This window comes from Ylistrum balloti, unplaced genomic scaffold, assembly GCF_031769215.1.
Source record: "Ylistrum balloti isolate Yb309-2 unplaced genomic scaffold, AGI_CSIRO_Ybal_v1 Utg370038, whole genome shotgun sequence".
In the NCBI taxonomy this organism is placed as follows: Eukaryota; Metazoa; Mollusca; class Bivalvia; order Pectinida; family Pectinidae; genus Ylistrum; species Ylistrum balloti.
In genome coordinates, this window is record NW_026782097.1 from 1,095,638 (window position 1) to 1,116,939 (window position 21,302).

The 21,302-nt window shown below is 34.9% G+C and overlaps 1 protein-coding gene across 1 annotated transcript; it reads left to right on the top strand.

The window, feature by feature from the left end:
* Nucleotides 1-4,780: 4,780 nt before the first annotated feature.
* Nucleotides 4,781-5,869, top strand: LOC132548936 (zinc transporter ZIP3-like). Its single transcript, XM_060212841.1, has one exon. The coding sequence runs from the start codon at nucleotides 4,781-4,783 to the stop codon at nucleotides 5,867-5,869; it is 1,089 nt and encodes a 362-aa protein (XP_060068824.1).
* The last annotated feature ends 15,433 nt before the right edge of the window (nucleotides 5,870-21,302 follow it).

The window sequence follows — 21,302 nt, forward strand, 5'->3', positions numbered from 1 at the left end:
TTTTTGGTTTTCTTTCTTGGTTCTAACTTAGATAACAAAACTTGGTTTTGTACTGGTGTAGGGATTAATCATTATACTGAATAAATAACCAGACACAAACATTAAAGAGGTGATACTGGACAAAACTACAAAACTACAAAATATCACATAGAAAAGAAACAAAAACTTAGCATGTAATCACAGACTTTGACTTATAACACAAGAATATCACTGACTTTGACTAATGACACAAGAATATCACTGACTTTGACTAATGACACAAGAATATCACTGACTTTGACTAATGACACAAGAATATCAAAGACATTGACTTCTAACACAAGAATATCACTGACTTTGACTAATGACACAAGAATATCACAGACATTGACTTAAAACACACGAATATCACAGACTTTGACTTATAACACAAGAATATCACTGACTTTGACTAATGACACAAGAATATCACTGACTTTGACTAATGACACAAGAATATCAAAGACATTGACTTCTAACACAAGAATATCACTGACTTTGACTAATGACACAAGAATATCACAGACATTGACTTAAAACACAAGAATATCACAGACTTTGACTTATAACACAAGAATATCACTGACTTTGATTAATGACACAAGAATATTACTGACTTTGACTAATGACACAAGAATATCACAGACTTTGACTAATGACACAAGAATATCACAGACTTTGACTAATGACACAAGAATATCACAGACTTTGACTAGTGACACAAGAATATCAAAGACGTTGACTTATAACACAAGAATATCACTGACTTTGATTAATGACATAAGAATATCACAGACTTTGACTAATGACACAAGAATATCACTAATTTTGACTAATGACATAAGAATATCACAGACTTTGACTAATGACACAAGAATATCACAGACTATGACTAAAAACACAAGAATATCAAAGACATTGACTTATAACACAAAAATATCACAGACTTTGACTAATGACACAAGAATATCACAAACATTGACTAATGGAACAAACCATCTCACAAATTGACTAATAATACAAGAACATCTCAAACTTAATCATTTTCAAAAATTAAAAATTTTACTTTTGAAACAAAGATATCACTGAATTTCAGTAACATTGCAATGATGCGAAAAACTTTTACTAACAACACGCAAAAAATGCATACTACTTTTTTTACTTCTGATACAAAAAGGTTTTGACCAGTTTTCTGAAAAGGTCAGACTTTTGAGTCAGATGCAATATGTGGCATTATGCAGTTAAGTGAATTAATATGAATTCCCCTATTCATGTATACTTTAATGTCATGGAGTCAAATGTGTTAAAATCTTCAGACAGCTTCTGAACACCAGAACAGAAATAATCTGAGGCCATATCAGGCTAGTCACATGCTGGAATGAAAGGTGTCAAGTGTCTAGTAAATGATCTAACCACCGTCCAAGGCCACAGGGATCAAATGTGTCTACAAACACATTCTTCGGAATAGAAAGGACATGACGTTTTAGGGGGAAAACCAGCCTCATTGTTGCAAGAATGAACTGTGACAACAAATGACAATTATAAACATATAACAGATCGGTTATACAGGTCAAACGGGATTCCTGTCTTCACAAATACTCCACATCTAAGGGAAAACCTTTTTATGGAAGTTACTTTGTCATAAACTCCTTCCTAGTTAAATATCTTGTTGAGATCTTTTCGACCTACTTTTATATCTTGTTGAAGTCTTTCCTTCCTCGCATAATATCTTGTTGAGGTCCTTTCTTCCTATTATATCTTGTTGAGGTCTTTTCTCCTTGGTTAAATATCTTGTTGATGTCTTTTCGTCCTAGTTAAATATCTTATTGATGTCTTTTCGTCCTAGTAAAATATTTTGTTGATGTCTTTTCGTCTTGGTTAAATATCTTGTTGATGTCTTTTTGTCCTAATTAAATATCTTGTTGAGGTCTTTTCCTCCTCGTTAAATATCTTGTTGATGTCTTTTCGTCTTGGTTAAATATCTTGTTGATGTCTTTTCGTCCTAGTTAAATATCTTGTTGATGTCTTTTCATCCTCCTTAAATATCTTGTTGAGGTCTTTTCTTCCTAGTATGGTATCTAGTCGGGATCCTTTTTCACTCACTTACTACCATTTGAGGGTTTGTCTCCAAGCTTTGGTGTCTTTTTATGTTATCTCGCGCTGCTTTTATGACATGATAGACGTGACTGCTCAGTTTTTTGTGTATTCTTCATGCATTTTATGGTGCCTTCACAAGGTTCGTGTTTTGGTGTTTGTATTATGCCATTCTACCCTCCTTACTCTTGTGTAAGGTAGGATCTGTGGTCGCCATGCTGATCTTTTGTAATAACATACTTAATCATTGTTATTGACATAGTAAACACATGCCCATGTCGTATGCATCTGTGTCTAGCCCATTTATCTTGGATTTACCCTTAAACTACCTTTTTACTACCTTTTTTTAGATCTGATGGTGACGATCATGTACCAGTTGTACACAAAGATAACTACTGTTGTCATAGTGGTAATATAATAATTCATTACATAGTCCTCTATCGTTATTAAGTGTCTGACTGGTGGGATGTAGAATAGCAGTATATTATTGTATTATTGAAATGCACTTTGACTACACCCTTTTAAAGAAAAAAAATATTCTGATTATGAAAATAACTTTACTGATAATCGTCAGGGTCGTACAGAGAGGTAACGGGGTAAATGAGAGAGAGGTTCGTTTATAGACTATATGAGTGGTTGATTGGATACCGTAACATCTAATGCCACTGATAGAACGGCTACCTAAAAAAATGTCGGTATGAAACGGTTATCGTTATATACAGTTTTACTGATGGAATGGTGACCAGTTATCGTTATATACAGGTTTAGTTATGGAATGGTGACCAGTTATCGTTATATACAGGTTTAGTGATGGAGTGGTTACCAGTTATCGTTATATACAGGTTTAGTGATGGAATGGTGACCAGTTATCGTTATATACAGGTTTAGTGATGGAATGGTGACCAGTTATCGTTATATACAGGTTTAGTGACGGAACGGTGATCAGTTATCGTTATATACAGGTTTAGTGATGGAATGGTGACCAGTTATCGTTATATACAGGTTTAGTGACGGAACGGTTACTAGTTATCGTTATGTACAGGTTTAGTGATGGAACGGTTATCGTTATATATAATTTTAGTGATGGAAAGAATATCGGTTATCGTTATATACAATGATTGACATCGTTCAGCTATACTCGGAGGCTCAAATTGTTATGGTCAAATGACAAACACTACCTTATTTACTTCTATTCGATTTAATGTACACGGTCTTCTAATACCATCACTTGTGAAAACGTGTCTTGGCAGAATTGACGCCACAAATGACTAACCGACGAGTATCCTTGATTTTCAGAAAGGAAATAACTCGAGATAGTTTACCTTCCACGAGTGCAATACATTGATCACCTTAATCGTTGTCTAAGGTTTTTTGGCTGGTGACTTTTCAGTTCTGGACGGATACGATTCTTCTGATTCATCAATCACATTTCTTGTCCAACGTTTCCATTCGAGCTGCATGGATATTTTAACATTAGCCGTATATAGTTAGATAATATCTCTTTAATGTAACATATTTATTGTATAACTCTACACATGAAGTGACTTTCCCATGTGTTTATTTCTGGTGTTTGCAGATACGTTCATCATAACAAAACCATCACCGTTTCAAGTGCAACAGTAATTTATAATTCTCTGACCAGGAAATACATTCTTACCTATCAAAACACGAATCTGTTTTTATTGATGTCAAGAGCTTTCAAAAAATATTTTATATCTTTTATCAAATGCATACTACTTAAGGACAACAAGTAGGTCCCTGCATGATCAGTGGGTTCTGTTTATGTCTTTTACTGAGGGTACATTGTATAGACATAAATAGATCTGATGTTACTATTGTAATACCTGAGATCTTGATAAGTTCTGTACTGTCTTTCCTGACACTCGTCCTCGTCCTCGTCCTGAACTTGACTGATGTAAAAGATAGCCATGCGTGATTTAAGCACTTGTGTATTGGTAATTTAATCCACTGAATCTTGACTCAGGTAAATGGAACAGGTGAGTGAATCACATAGACGCTATGTACAATACATCCAACCGACCTCTCAGTTACACAGGAAAAGTATACGTAAATAAAATGTGCGGGTCGATACAACAAACAAAAAGACCCAAAGTTCTCCGCATTGAAATTAAGACATTTAACTCTACCAAACAATGACATTTTCTTCTTGCAGGCTTTTCACGACACTTAAGATTGACTTGAGGTCGACTAAGTCGTGATCGCGAATTTACATTCGCATGATAATGAATTTTGAATTTAACATTTTTTTTTGTCATGTACAATGAGACTGTGAATATAAACCACTTAACCAAATAAAGATATAAAGGTATAATCAACGAACGTTATCTTACAGAGAAATAGGTAGTTGTATGTTTGGCACTGTGTGTGATGATATATAAGGTTCACCAATGATTATTCGCACGACATAAACTCTGACCTGATATGTTGTCGACAGGGCAACATGATCACGCAGATTTGCATACCGTAGTCTCGAAATGACTGGCCAATGAGATATCGGCATTTATGAAGTATCATTGACAGATTACTGCTTTTAAAAACCCGGTAGACGAAGACTTTCAGTTGAAGAACTTGTTTCTCTTCTCCGTATCACAACAATCGTTACAGTACAGATACGTGAAGTGGTAGTGTGACCTGATGTATCATCATCATGGTAGATACAAACAAAATTGTGGCTATATTCGTGGTTTTTGGAATTACATTTTTGTTTGGTGTAACGCCGATATGGCTCCTAAAGGTGTTGTCAAGCAAAATGGAAAATCTGTCTAGGCTGCAGTACATAGTTAGTTTGACAAACTGCTTCGCGGGTGGTATCTTTTTTGGCACGGCAATCCTCCATCTCATTCAGGAGTCAATGGAGATAGTTGAAGAAGCTTTACCTGAAGTAGAATTCCCGTTATCAGGGGTGCTCATCGGCGTAGGATTCTTCATTGTTTTAGGCATAGAACATGCTCTAGGAATTTTCAGTAAAGACGATAACAATATTTTACTAGAACATGGGCACGACCACGACCCAAACAATTACAAATCGCACGATAACGGATATCAGTCATGCGAATCGACAATCGCCCTACTTGGAGGGTCTGATAATGTCAATCCTCCACTAAAAACTACAACAAAAAGTACAGAAAATGACGAGGGTGTCCATCTATTAGGTTATCGTAACATTAGGGAGGCAGCGTTCTCTGATGATAACAAATCACAAGCAGTTCGTGTTGAACCTACAATAAAGAAAACAACAATCATTGATATTTCCGGAGATGGACGTTCTAAAACGACAAAACGAATCCGAGCCGTGATTCTCGGAATTGCTCTGTCTATACACATGCTATTTGAAGGGATGGCGATAGGCTTGCAAGATACAGTGTCCGATACCTGGACGTTAGTAGTGGCCATATCGGTACATAAAGCTGTCATTGTGTTTAGTGTTGGGTTAAAGATGAAGGAGATCGTTGAAAAGAATATCCGGATTATCGCTTATATATTTTACCTCTCATCCGTGTCTCCATTAGGGATAGCCGTGACACTAGCGGTTACGAGTACTGGTTCTACAGACGATTCTGCTCGGAATATCAGTTCTGGGATATTACAGAGTCTCGCAGCAGGAACGTTCCTATATGTGACATTCTTTGAAATTCTCCAAAAGGAGCTGTCGAATGGATACAGTTTGTTGAAAGTGTTTCTTATCATGTTAGGCTTCACTGCTATGGCTCTCCTGAAGCTACTGGACAAGGACTAACACGTGTTTGGGTGTCAATATGGTGGGATACGTCATCAGAATGTATAACACCGTCATTTGTCATGAAAAAGTGTACATACATGTTGGAATATAAACTATTAATCATAACATATTGATATATATTGCAATTTGAAAAAGAAAAATTAGTTTGACATTTTTCCCTAGTCGGTAAACAATTTCTTAAAATGTTGCTGAACAGAAAATTTATTCGAAAGCGATTCTGCCAATAGTTATTGACTAAGAAACAAGCATTAGACTGTAAATTCAGAGGGATGCTTTGTAAGATTAGAGGAATGCTTTGTAAGATTAGAGGAATGTTTTGTAAGATTTTGAGGAATGTTTTGTAAGATTAGAGAAATGCTTTGTAAGATTAGAGGAATGTTTTGTAAGATTAGAGGAATACTTTGTAAGATTAGAGGAATGCTTTGTAAGATTAGAGGAATGCTTTGTAAGATTAGAGGAATGCTTTGTAAGATTAGAGGAATGCTTTGTAAGATTAGAGGAATGTTTTGTAAGATTAGAGGAATGTTTTGTAAGATTAGAGGAATGCTTTGTAAGATTAGAGGAATGCTTTGTAAAATTTAGAGGAATGTTTTGTAAGATTAGAGGAATGTTTTGTAAGATTAGAGGAATGCTTTGTAAGATTAGAGGAATGCTTTGTAAAATTTAGAGGAATGTTTTGTAAGATTAGAGGAATGTTTTGTAAGATTAGAGGAATGCTTTGTAAGATTAGAGGAATGTTTTGTAAGATTAGAGGAATGTTTTGTAAGATTAGAGGAACTTTGTAAGATTAGAGGAATGTTTTGTAAGATTAGAGGAATGCTTTGTGTAAGATTAGAGGAATGTTTTGTAAGATTAGAGGAATGTTTTGTAAGATTAGAGGAATGTTTTGTAAGATTAGAGGAATGTTTTGTAAAATTTAGAGGAATGTTTTGTAAGATTAGAGGAATGTTTTGTAAGATTAGAGGAATGTTTTGTAAGATTATAGGAATGCTTTGTAAGATTAGAGGAATGCTTTGTAAAATTTAGAGGAATGTTTTGTAAGATTAGAGGAATGTTTTGTAAGATTAGAGGAATGCTTTGTAAGATTAGAGGAATACTTTGTAAGATTAGAGGAATGTTTTGTAAGATTAGAGGAATGTTTTGTAAAATTTAGAGGAATGTTTTGTAAGATGTTTTGTAAAATTTAGAGGAATGCTTTGTAAGATTAGAGGAATGCTTTGTAAGATTAGAGGAATGTTTTGTAAGATTAGAGGAATGTTTTGTAAGATTAGAGGAATGTTTTGTAAGATTAGAGGAATGTTTTGTAAAATTTAGAGGAATGTTTTTGTAAGATTAGAGGAATGTTTTGTAAGATTAGAGGAATGTTTTGTAAGATTAGAGGAATGTTTTGTAAGATTAGAGGAATGCTTTGTAAGATTAGAGGAATGCTTTGTAAGATTAGAGGAATGCTTTGTAAAATTTAGAGGAATGTTTTGTAAGATTAGAGGAATGTTTTGTAAGATTAGAGGAATGCTTTGTAAGATTAGAGGAATGTTTTGTAAGATTAGAGGAATGCTTTGTAAGATTAGAGGAATGTTTTGTAAGATTAGAGGAATGCTTTGTAAGATTAGAGGAATGTTTTGTAAGATTAGAGGAATGTTTTGTAAGATTAGAGGAATGTTTTGTAAGATTAGAGGAATGCTTTGTAAGATTAGAGGAATGTTTTGTAAGATTAGAGGAATGTTTTGTAAGATTAGAGGAATGCTTTGTAAGATTAGAGGGATGTTTTGTAAGATTAGAGGAATGTTTTGTAAGATTAGAGGAATGTTTTGTAAGATTAGAGGAATGCTTTGTAAGATTAGAGGAATGTTTTGTAAGATTAGAGGAATGCTTTGTAAGATTAGAGGAATGCTTTGTAAGATTAGAGGAATGCTTTGTAAAATTTAGAGGAATGTTTTGTAAGATTTTGAGGAATGCTGTGTAAGATTAAGAAGAATGCTTTGTAAGATTTAGAGGGATACTTTGTGAAATTTAGAGGAATGCTTTGTAAGATTTAGAGGGATGCTTTGTAACATTAAGAGTGCCGCTTTGTTTTCGTGTGTTGATATTCATCGCTACAGAGACTGATTATGGCCATTTGGAAAGCTCAACACATTTTTGTCATTTGTCGCCATGTTTTGAGTGAATGGACTACGTGAGCGAACTCTACATTATTTGTAGCATGAAAGGATTAAGAAGTGATAACTCTGGTGCTTTAAATGCTAGTTACTAATGTACATGTAGCATATTTACTCGCTCTCGTATCCCTCTTAAACTTACTGTTTTTATACGTCAGTTGAAATTTTTATGCATTGCACCATATAATCCCACCAAAATTCCTGTCAAGTTTACCCGTCTAGGTGGGTATAGTGTATTGGGTAATTAAACAAATATTCACGTTTATCTTATGAATTAGTCTTTATTCGTGCTGAAAACGTTACACGGATGTGTGCTGTACAATCAAGCGACGTTAGAGCGGTCTATTCATGCAAATGAAAAGTATTTGTGAATAATGTGAAATGAGTGTAGATGTCGACACACCTGTTATACGACAAAATACAAAGGGATTATCTCATTATGAAATCATAAACCGTATGACCTCTCCCTACTCACAGATATGTATATATCATCAAACCTCAGTCTGTCTGTCTTTCTGTGTGTATTCGTATCTGTCTGAAACTCCACATCCGCTCAGTAAGTCGAAACCCTGACAGCTCAGTGAAAGACTAGTGTGTGAACACTGCGCCACCCGACGAACTTGATGACAATGATTGTGCTCGCTTTAAGGCAGTGCCTATATCATATATGTATAGTGTTATAGTATTTATCAATGTCAACTTCAGGAGCCACTTGCTCCTAAACCAGATTCTATAAACACTCGTAATTTTGGCGGGAAATAGGAAAACGGGGTATTCGTGATAAATTCCATGATACCTTTGCACATTGTTGGCGATAAAGGAAATGTGTGTAAAGTTATTCATGTCGTTCTTGATACGTTGAAGGAGGTTTACGGTAATTTTTATAAGTCTACACCTACGGATGAAGTTACCAGTACATGTGACGTCATTCTGATCCACCTGAGTAGTAAAACAACATATAGATATAAGCTTGACAGCCGATGGGGACCGATAATGATGTAACGTCAACCCTACAGATACAACACTGTACTTCAGTGGAAACTCGGATTGTCTCAACCTACCGTTAACAATGGAGAAAGTTAGGGAGGCAGTGAAACCTTTAAAACTGAACAAATCTCGCGGGAAAGATGGCACTTCGTATGTAGTTTTGAAAAATTATAGCTCTTCTCAAGTCGTTGTTTTAAGAATGGATGTATTGCAGATAGATAGAAGATGGGTGTCATTTACCCTATCATCAAACCAAACTCAACAGATCCTATAGGAGTCCACTTATTTATAATGGTATGACTCTACTCTCTTCTTAATACACGATTTACACTGATATCACTTATAATTGCTTCACTAAGTGGTCAGAGGATATCGATATAATTGCAGATGAACAGAATGGATTTCGTCGAAACAGGAGCTGTCAAGGCCACATATATGTAAATGTACTTTACATACCCTTATCGACAAGCGTAACCTATAAAAACTCACTCGTTTGCTTGTGTTGTAGATTTAAAAAAGAGTTTGACACCGTAGATCGTCACTGATCTTAGATTAAACTAGGTCACCTTGGAGTGGTTGTCTAGTGCTTAACACTATACAGCATACAATCAGCATACATCATACAATGTTGTTAAGTGTTGTTTTCAGCTGACTACCATACCGTGTGGTTGAACATTGGGACCATATTTGAACAAGGATGTTTACATATGTAGTGTAGGAATCGGGACATTATATAAACTCAACCAGACAATCACATATTCTACATTCATATGGTAGAAATCCATTTCCTTTGTCAATTTTCTATCTACCGTATAGTAACATCCGTACTGATTTATTTCTTCAAGCAGGTTTCCTATGCAATTGATTTTATTCTTTTAGTGAAAGACACAAGTTTCTGTACATTATACAAAGTGGATGGTGTACCATTATAACAAAGCTTAATGCTACCATTATTCGTCGGTGAGACGATACCCAGACACGAGAGGAGTTGCGGAGATGGAACACCTGTCATCCAACCAACCAAAAGCATAATAGAATATAATGAGCTAACGACGAATAATTATCTGGGAATTCAAACAGAATAGTTCAACATATATTCTATCTTTGAACATGCATGTATACATGTATTTAATACTAGAAATTATAAAACTGGTTTTGCCATTAAAACCAAACTTCTGTTGATTAATGTATCCTTGCTTTATGATAGTAATAGAAAAACACTGAACAAATTAATCATGTTTGTGAAGAGATTATTTAACCTGTAAACCATGATATACATGAATAATTCATATATCTTCACATTTCCTATCCTAATAGTGCATGTTAATGGTGTAGTATGTGAGTATACATATTAATTCAATTCTAATTTATAGGTACACTCATGATTTATGCTGTGGGGCTAGCTCCAGACGTCAACTGTACATATCCAGATGTGTTAATGGCCTTGTAACTGTATCATTTTTATCTGAATATATCAATTACAGAATCGGTATGTTATTTCTGATCATGTGAACTCCTTTGGTTCCACAGTTACCATCAGAATATTTGAAAGGTTCCATGTAACAGTATAATCTTGAGAATATTGTTTTATTAAGGTAACGACATACACGTTTAATTATATATATTAAACGCTTGTAAACAAATATAATTATATCGCTCTCGTACATCCAATCTTCACTATCTGTTTAATCTTATGTTATGCCTTAAATTGTCCGGAGAATAATAGCATGCTATGTTTTTTAAAAGCATTTTGACCTCGGATTTTAAATAAATACTATTTTTAGTCCGTGGTTTTACGATCATAACTTTCTTTCTGTATTTTCCGTGCGGAACGGATCAGTAGTAGGTGCGAGAAGCCGTAACAAGATAGAAGGGAATTTATTTCCTGACAGTTGTATGTTTATAAGTAAAAGTCTGTAATTTTATAAATAAGAAACAAAGTATAGACGAAATATCACAGCATGGTATATTACAGAAACGAAGTACAATACACATCACAGTAATATTTGCTAATAGTATCTTAAATATTGCATCACGTATGATAAAAGCACACTATTGTTGCAGTACAAAGACAAGATGAACGCATTAGATAGCACAATAGCAGAATTGACGCGACAAATGATTTATCGACGAGTAGGCTTGTCATGTACAATGAGATTGTTGACATAAAACACTTAACCAAATAAAGATATATTAAACGAACGTTATCTTACTGAGGAAGATGTATCTGTTTGACACTGTGTGTGATGATATATAAAGTTCACCAATGATTATTCGAATGACATAAATTCTGACCTGAAATGTTGTCGACAGGCAAACATAATCACGCAGATCTGCTTACCGTAGTCTCGAGATAACTGTCCAATGAGATATCGGCATTTAGGAAATATCGTTGACAGATTGCTGCTTCTAAAACCCGGTAGACGAAGACTTTCAGTTGAAGAACTTGTGTCTGTTCTCCGTATCACAACAATCGTTACAGTACGGATACGTTAACTGGTAGTGTGACCTGATGTATCATTATCATGGTAGATACAAACAAAATTGTGGCTACATGCGTGGTTTTTGGAATTACTTTTGGTGTAACGCCGATATGGCTCCGAAACAAAATGAAAAATCTGTCTCGGCTGCAGTACATAGTTAGTTTGACAAACTGCTTCGCGAGTGGTATCTTTTTTGGCACGGCAATCCTCCATCTCATTCAGGAGTCAATGGAGATAGTTGAAGAAGCTTTACCTGAAGTAGAATCCCCGTTATCAGGGGTGCTCATCGGCATTTACTCGCTCTCTTATCTCTCTTAAACTTACTGAGTTCATACCTCAGTTGAAATTTTATAGCACTGCACCATATAATCCCACCAAAATCCCTGTCAAGTTTCCCTGTCTAGGTGGGTATGGTGTATTGGTAATTAAACAAATTTTCACATTAATCTCATGACAATCATTTGTGAATGACGTGAAATGAGTGTAAAATCAAAGCGAGTATCTCAATATGAAATGATAAACCAGAATATACATGTATAATACATGATGATAAACTATAATATATAACACTGTTGATGGGCTACAATATATAATACATTAGAAAAATCTCACAATATTGAATTATTCGGAAAAGACTTCAGATACATCTGTATATTCTGAACCGTGCTGCTTTTTGAATGAATCAAAATGTGACATATATGTTACGGAAATGGTTTTGGACTAACAGTCTAGCAGCAATCTCGAAGAGATACACTTTTTATCCTCTCAAAACAGATTACGACATATTAATCGACGAAGAAATATAAACATAGTAATCAGAGCATAGTGGGATGAGTGCAAAGAACATCTAACATTCATACTTATCAATCACACATAATATTTCTTGCTGTAATGTAAATCATGGTTCATCTGAAACACAAAATAAAGATGATATGGATGTCTCTGAACCATTTCAATGTTGTGACGTTTCATGCAGCCCAAACTGACAGAGAAGATATCATGTTTTATATATTCAGTAGCCGATGTCTGATGTATGATTTTATTATCAATTAGCGCTTTTTGTATCATTGGTTATTTTCAGAAAATATGTAATATGGGAATGGAATAACTAATTTAAGCGATCGACTTAAGTAATACTATGTGTGCCAAAGAATTTTAAATACTTGGGTAGTCAGTACCTTCAGTATCTTCATTGAAGTTTCACCTCTTCGATTATCTTTCAGTTATCCGTTTCAAAAGTACTTTTGCGAGAAAAGTGATAAGGCTCATTTGCCATTTGATTAAACAACTTAATCATGATATTCTACTTTTAAAGATCAAAATTTCCCCAGTTCATAACTTTAGCAAATAAAACGAACAACGGGAATAACGGAGGTACGCCCTAGTACTGAAAGCTACAATATCCATTCCGAAACCTGATGGATTTCTTTTGTACAATTAAAACAATGATTTACTTCTACTTTCTTCATCCCTTGAATTTTCAACATTCTCTGATTTTTCTGTTTTACACGTGTACGTAGTGTTTATCATTAAATACTGTTACCCGTCGTACTAAATTACGTTTATTATAATATCAATTAGAAAACAAGAGATATGTGTGACAGGCATGACTCTTCTGCCACCAGCAACGTTCATTCAAATGATGATATGGCTCAGAATGTATGAGTACCTTAGTTGTTACCCTATAGGCTTCAAAATTTAGGCCGGAAACATCACTGACGAATCCTAGAAGGACGAAACAACTAAATGGGAAAGTTTGATTCAAAGTTTGTTCTACTTTCTCAGGTTTAAAATCTGAATTGAAAGGTGGTGATCGCTTGTGTCTTTTTTTAAAAATCAGTTTTAGCAGTTTGTCGTTACCTGCATGCCCTGTTTCATTCGATTAGTAACACTGATCAGAGAATACACATGTACATGACATTCTGTTTTAACATGTGATATTGACATTTTGGTTTCCCTCAGTCGCCTCTTCAGCTTCACGATTTAGGAAAAACAAATGTAGCATCACTAACGAGTACTAGAATTTTATTGAATCCAGTTATGAATTTTATGAAAGGTTGTGTGTCTTTGCAACTTTCTTACTTGTGTTTATGTCACAAAACACCGCTTTTAGTGCAACATGAGCTTTGTTGCCTTCATAGGAAAATATCTTACTTATATACTTAGTCCTGTACGTGTTTCTAGATCATAAAGGTCACCGGGTAGACATTGGTGGTTTGGAGTATCGTCTCTTTATCAGGAGACAAAAGAAGTCGCTGTTGTGATGAATTAGGATTGAAGTCGGATCTTATCCAAAAGGTTGTGTACGGATTGAAGAAGTTTCCTAAATAAAACTGTTGTGCTTGTAAGTAGGTATGATGGTTCAAATAGCGCGTTTACCCTTGATGCTTCCTGATTCGAGAGTTACCGGTGCTAACAATGTCTCCGTATCATCAATGTGCTTATTGTGCTGCAAAAGAAATATGTAAAGATAAATCAAGCTGTTATTTTGGTATGTTATTACAAGGATTTAATTTCATACAAGTTGTGACAGCACATCAGGAAACAATATCATATTAGATATTGTACGTCATGTTGCTGATTGATCCGGCAACGGTGACATGAGTATCACAGATGTTCGTGTCTATTAATAGCATCAACAAGTCTCTAGGTCCTTGATCGCAAAAAAATAATAATGACTTTCATGTATTCATACAGGTAAACAACTACTTACTGCGAAGATATTGAGGATGGAAATGCGTGTCTCGTATTTCCTTCACATCTCGAAGTCACGACTACATGTAGCCGTGAAGAATCCGATAAACGCGCCTGAAATGGGAAGTTTTGTTGGACGATATAATTGACTCCATGTGACCATAATGAAAAATCGGGCATTGATAATATCAGTACCCTAATGTAGATATATGAACCAGTATACAGAAGATATATCATGTTCGGTTACGAATGAATATAACAAGTAAGAAAATTATTTGAAAATTTAAAATTGTACTTGTTTATGAAATATACATATATTTTACATGATTCATTGATGATTAGTTTATTGTTTTAGGTTTCTTGATTATTTCAGCGTGTGTGCCCATCCCTGGCTTCAGTCGATGTTTTTACTATCCTTTACAATGTGTTTATTGTCCTTTGAGGCATATTATTCCGCTAATGAATGACATGCGTGAGTTCAACGATGTTATATGGGACGTTGACGCGCCTCCTAACCATCCTATCAAGCCCATAAATGCTCGATTGGGGACAAATCTGGACAGTATGGTGGCCAATCCAGATCTGGGACGTTTTGAGCCAGAAAATCACTACATGCGCTAGCAATCTGGGACCTTGCGTTGTCCTGCTGCAACGTAAGGCTATATTGATGGCTAAGAGGAAGGACATGTGGTCTCAAGACCTGATGCCGATGTGTAACTGCCGTCAGTTTCTTACGGATAAACACGAGAGATGCTTTTACGCCACTGCATTTGACCTGGCGTCGCTTCTGCGTTAGTTGCAGACTTACCAGCATGTCTTGGTCTTAGATAAAACTCCCTCCCTGCCACACTGACCTACCATTAGTACCGACAACTTGACATGAGGTCGCCGTCTGAAATCGGTTACGGAGGTACGAGAGACGTATGTCTCTATCTTGATGTCGCGACGTAACGCGCAGGCGTCCGCCCCAGGGACGATCATCCAATCTCCCGGTGGCTCTGAGGCGCCCAACTAAACGGTAGAGTTTTGTCTCATGTACACCATATTACAGGGCTACACGACGTTGCGAATGCCCATGTATTGAAAAGAAATGTTGTGTAGCTGAACTCTACTGTTCCAGTGTTCGATTTGTAATGATTTACCACTATATATGATGCAGGAGAACCCCGGAGCAAGGTCACGGTCGGCTTAATTTTAACTGAAGAACATTTTTTTTTGCAGTGCACGGAGGTAGCTCAGTGTCAGATTTAACTTAATGTCGTTCACGTGTCTAAATGTTATATTACAAAAACCGAACTTGAGTTTCTTTTTTCCGCTAGTTTATATTTTATGATGGCTATTAAACAGTAAAATTGTAAAACGTTAAAAATGCACAATTCTTGTAAATAATAGCTGATCTTTATCTATATCATAACAAAAGTAATCAAATATAAATGTATTGTATGAGTTTGCTCATATCCATAAATACATCGTTTTTTTGCTAATATTGTTCTACGTGTTGGTCGTTAAATGACGTTAGATTGATAGACAAACAGCTGCAAAGCGATCATTTCAGTTAGTATGTTGTTATCATTTGAGGTACTGGCATTACTTACTTGGATCAACGAGGATGTGTATTGCGGGTGTAGTCGATGAAGCAGGAGACGCATGCTCATTTGGAGCACCCGGTCTTATTCTCCTCCTTATTTCTTGTGTCTCCATGTAAATCTTGCTTTTGTTAATATTTTGCTTTACAAATGTAGTTTCACTGAATTTGAGTTTGGATTATGATTATGTTGACATGTTGGTGTTTTCCTGTTGTTTTCGATAATAATTGTCTCAGAAATTGTTTTTTGAAATAAAACATCACATATATGTGTTATTGTTTTTACTGAGTTACATATGTTTTTTAAAAGTTAGGTCATAATATCATTATACAAATCCGTTTAGTAGATTAGTACCTATCAAGGCACTGGAAAGAATCGCGTATTATAAAAGTTATAAAGATGTATTAAACTCGGATGGCAGATGTGTGCTTTGTAAACACAAACTTTGACTACCTTACAACATTCCTGTTTACTGAAGTGATATTACGCTACTTTTAACATGTAGCGCGTTCCAAAGCGCCTATTGCGTGTGGTTGAGGAGTTTTGTTTATAAATAGAGGGCACTGGGAATCTCCTACTTAATAAAATATTCTCATGATATCTTACCTAATAAAGCACGTGATCATATCTTACAAAATCAAACACGTGATAATCTCTTACTTAATAAAACACGTATTCATCTATTACTTATTACTTAAATAAAAGAAGGAATATACGGAGGACGCAACCGCAAAAAAAGTTTTTTGGTTGAAAACATCTTCGTTGGGTTGGGTGGTAAGATCTTTCAACAGACTACTGACATACCGATGGGAACCAACAGCTCTCCTCTGTTGGCTGTCTTGATTTGTTTCCATATGAGGCTGAATAAATTTAAGAGCTTATCAAAATAGATTGCAGAACCTTGTAAGTCTGTTTAATTTCACCTTCAAATATATTGATGACGTATTGTCTAGAAATAATAAAAAAAAATATTGACTACGTCCATCGTATAAATCCACCAGAACTGGAAATCAAAGATACGGCAGGCTCCTCTACATCAGCTGTTTATCTTTATCTTTCCCAACAACGAAACCAACATGGACAGTTTTCAATCAAGCTTTATGTTAAACGTGATGATTTCAATTTCCTTTTGTGAATTTTCTATTTCTGGATAGCAACATCCCCGTGTTCCTGATCTATGGCATTTACGTGTCGCAACTAATTGTAGGGCATGTAGTCTTTATCATGATTTTCTTGCAAGAAGTCGTCAACGAACATACAACCTCGTAACACAGGGTTTCAAAACATACAGATTGATAAAAAATACGGGGAAGTTTCACAGTCGTCATATTGTTCATCATAGTGCAAGCAAATTTCGTATATTATATATACTCTTTTATATTTAAATGTACCATTTCGATTTCTCAGTAAGTGATAGAGCATCTTTTAAGGCGTGAAATAATGAGATTATTTGCAGATAGACAGGCTTTGAAACTAACATCAACGTTAACTTTCAGGACAGATATATTTGTATATGCATAACCCCAAATACATAGGCTGCCAAGCAGTCCTTTCTTTCATCTTTAGTGGATTTATGGAAATTGATTGTGTATGTGTAACAATTCGTTCTACCTCTGTTCGTGCCTAGTGTCCTTGAAACAAAAACAACAAAAACAAACAATAACAACAAATATCTAGAACGATTTCTTTTCATTAGTTCATTTAAGGTGACAGTGTTGATAATCTTGATAATATTTCAGACTTTTCATTTTGCTAGTTTTATTCATTGTTGTTCCTTATAAGACATAAAATTCAAAACTAGAGCTAATGATAAATATCTGATTATTTCTCTTTTAAATGAGTAATATATGAATGAAGTAGAAATCAGTTTAGTTGTAGTTACTCTGACAGCAATAAGTCCCTTGTTTCCCTTGCAATGTAGTATGAATAAACCCTTTCAACTTTGGGTTTCTCGGTTTTCATTAGTTTTACTTCATCCGTAAAATGGAAAAGTCCTTAATCCTATATCTCTATGATTGTGCAAGGTGTGTTTAAAAATAACTATATGGCGAACTCCTTGTGGAAGTAATCCGTCAGGAACATATCAAGAATCTCTCGGGAGTGACAAGTTTTTTGACATGGCTGTGTTCAGCTTTTCCCTCATTCATCCCTGAACACATTAAAGTGCGCTAAACGCTGTCCATCTCTTCAGGGAAAGTGTGAGCGAGGAGAACATACTCACTCGCACTCACTATGCGAACTGTGGTGGGAGGTATCCAGCATATTCAAGAGATTGATCTGCTTGACGCAAGGAAAAGAAATCCTTCGCGTCAAGTACATCGACAATATAACTTTTCCTGAGGCAAGGAAAATTGTTGAAACGTCTGTGTCAGGTCCCTCCTATGCCAGTCGTGCCAAGGTTGGTATTACGGCCTGGGTGACCCATGATGCTGCTACAGAGACATGTCATACAGGAAGACAGGCTGTCATGGCGTGAGACAGTCATTCTGGCCTTCGGTCTGCTGCATCAAAGCCTTCTTCAACACAGTCATCATGACTACCACCACCATCATCAAAACAGAAGCAGATCCCGCAATCCCATCAAAACTAGCTCCCAATAAAAAAGTGAAAAATCAATAAAATAAAGAGATGTTATGTAATTGCCTAATATATGTAAAGAGCGTGCAGCAGTCGTGCTATCCACGAAATGTTCTCTTGTAACTCAAGAACAATGATTTCGAAGTTTGCATATGTCATAATTTAGTCAGATAATTGCAATCTCGTGGATTTGCTACGGTAAACTAACACGGCGGCCACTACTTTAACTCTTTGGAATAGCATGGGAATAAATAACATGATTCTGGAAACGTTTAAGATGTTTGGCAAGCATCTATCAGGACATTTTGCTATATTTTAGAATTGTAGAATGAAATTATGCTGCTATCTGATTATCAGATTATTGATAATGTATGTTTATAATCAAATGAGGCAAAATGTGACTTGATATTATTTTCAGTTTAAGGCAAATAGAGATGATAAATGAAATTGAAATAAACGTAAATTTGGCTGCAAAAAGAATGCTCTGGGTAAATGTAAGAAAGCGCGTAGTTGCCTGATGATGCAATCACAAAAACAAATCTGTCTCTGAAACAATTTCACAATTTGATGAAGTTTTCAATATTTCAAGTATTTATATTTGGCCAAAATGTATGTAAATATTTTAGGTGAACACCAAATGAAAGTTTGTCAAACAGTTTTCCAATACTTGAATTTGTTGAAATTTTCATGAAAAATTAAAATGAAAAATTTCCCGGGTTAAACTTCCATATCGTTTTACATTTATAATACTTAGCTTTATATTTGAGTTCAAAACATGCAGCAGACTTTTCATGAAGAGGATGTGATCTAATTTAATTATTTATAATAGCTTTTTGAACAAGTTTTACACCCTGGCTCACACCCATGACAAAAGATAATAAAAAAAAAAGTTATATCAAAGCAATAGGTGACTTTTGAATTTTTTAAAACATACATTTTATGAGTTTATTGGGGTACTACAAATAACACACAATAAAGAATAAATTGGAATGCGGGCAAAATAACATGTACTGTGATATAGTTGATTACTATACGCTGATATGGTACATGTATATAAAATTGATTTGTTGGTATGTCCTTACCATGATATTAAATTATTTCGATTGCAACCTATATCATAAAAGTCAACAAATAATCGTGTGACCGACGACAAAACACAAATGTTATAATTGAAACTTGTAGCTATTATTGTAAATAGCATATAAATATTCAACATTATACAACAAAAGCAGCGGGGTAAAAAAAGAATGACTAATAACACTTTTAAGTCTTAAAATTAAACAAGTACATAACTTAACTCTATAACGTTATGCACCCATCAACATATATACAATGAAAGATGATTTCTTATTTAAATTTTCGTATCTGACATACGTATATCAAATATGTGTGGCAGTGTAGGTGACTTTAAAGCGACATTTATTGGTCAAATAACATGCATAACTTTTTGATTTTTTTGTAAAGCATTTATCCTGAGGCTTGAATTGGAATCTATCGATTTGTTTATTATAATCCCTCATTAACCAGAGATCCTGTCATGAATGTATGCCTAAATGACGAATGAGATGTTACACATTTACATTGTCAAATATACATACATTTATAAATATATGATTTATAATTGGTTCAGTAAAACATGGCATAAGTCATCATACTGCGCTCGCTCTAAAAGGCTTTGCAATTATTAATTTTATGTAGTGTCATAATGGTAGTGGTTTGCGTTTAGAAAAAAAAAAATGAAAATCAAACAAAATTCAAGAAAGCGAAAATACTTTCATAGTATTTGCAATAAACATTAGCTCCGGATAAAGTGCAGATCACCTATATTCTATTTCTTTCATTTCCAGATATACTGGATACGAACGAAATGTGGTATTTCTCGTAATACCGTTATAGAGCTTTGTTCGGGTGCCCAAATAGCTTCAAACAATTGTTTGCAAATTTCACATTTTTGCATATTCGACCTTGTCCTTATTTTGAATTCCTGCCATGATGATGCAAGTATCTGAGCCTAACGTGCACGTGATTTATTCCCTACATGGAAGAATGTGTTAACTACTGTAACTCGGATTTTCACACATACTCACAGTTTCTCTATGTGTTCTATGGCGAAATGTTGGGCGTAAAACCAACAGTTCTAACGCCTTCGGATCATACTTCATACATTATGTTAACGAGATAAACGGTGGTTATCATATATGTTAGTTTCGCTATCATCAGCCCTAGAATGAGAAAATATTCATTGAAACGAACAACCTAACGTTGATAAAGTATTACCCACAACACTAAGACATTGTAAAAAGAAATAATCATAATTATAATTTGGTTAGGGAAGATTGATTTCTTGAATAAGACTGGTCATTAACTTACACGTTTCAAAATGCGTCACATCTGTTGAAACAACTCTGTTTTAACTAATTTATCACCTTTCTGGAACTGAAAATTTATTGGTGGAGTATATGCAAAAAGCATTTAGATGGGAACATGGCGATGATATGACAGGATCAAGATCCGTCATCAAAGGTAGCTCCCATTCAAACCAAGTAAGTAACAGCAAGAACATAACCAGTTTGTACGATAAAATTATATGCAACTGCTCCCGTAGGACAAGGAGAAACTTTTTTGATTTATATACAATCTCAATCTTATTTTTTCTGTTTATGATAATGGTCTATATCATTTTAACCTATTGGCATACATAAGGATGAGACGGAGTACATGTATGTATTCAAGAGTAAAAAATTAAGTTTAATTGAAATGTATTATGAACATGTGCATGGGTTCTAAAACACTTTTAGCGGGTTGAATGCTAGTGGCTGTCTGGAAAGCAAGACGGAGCCCAGTATTGGATGCATTAAAGACATGGAGTCTAATGGTCTATTATCTACGTCTAATGCTTTCGACACCTCTTTCAGTTTTCGTAGTTGTGAACATCTTTATTAAGAAT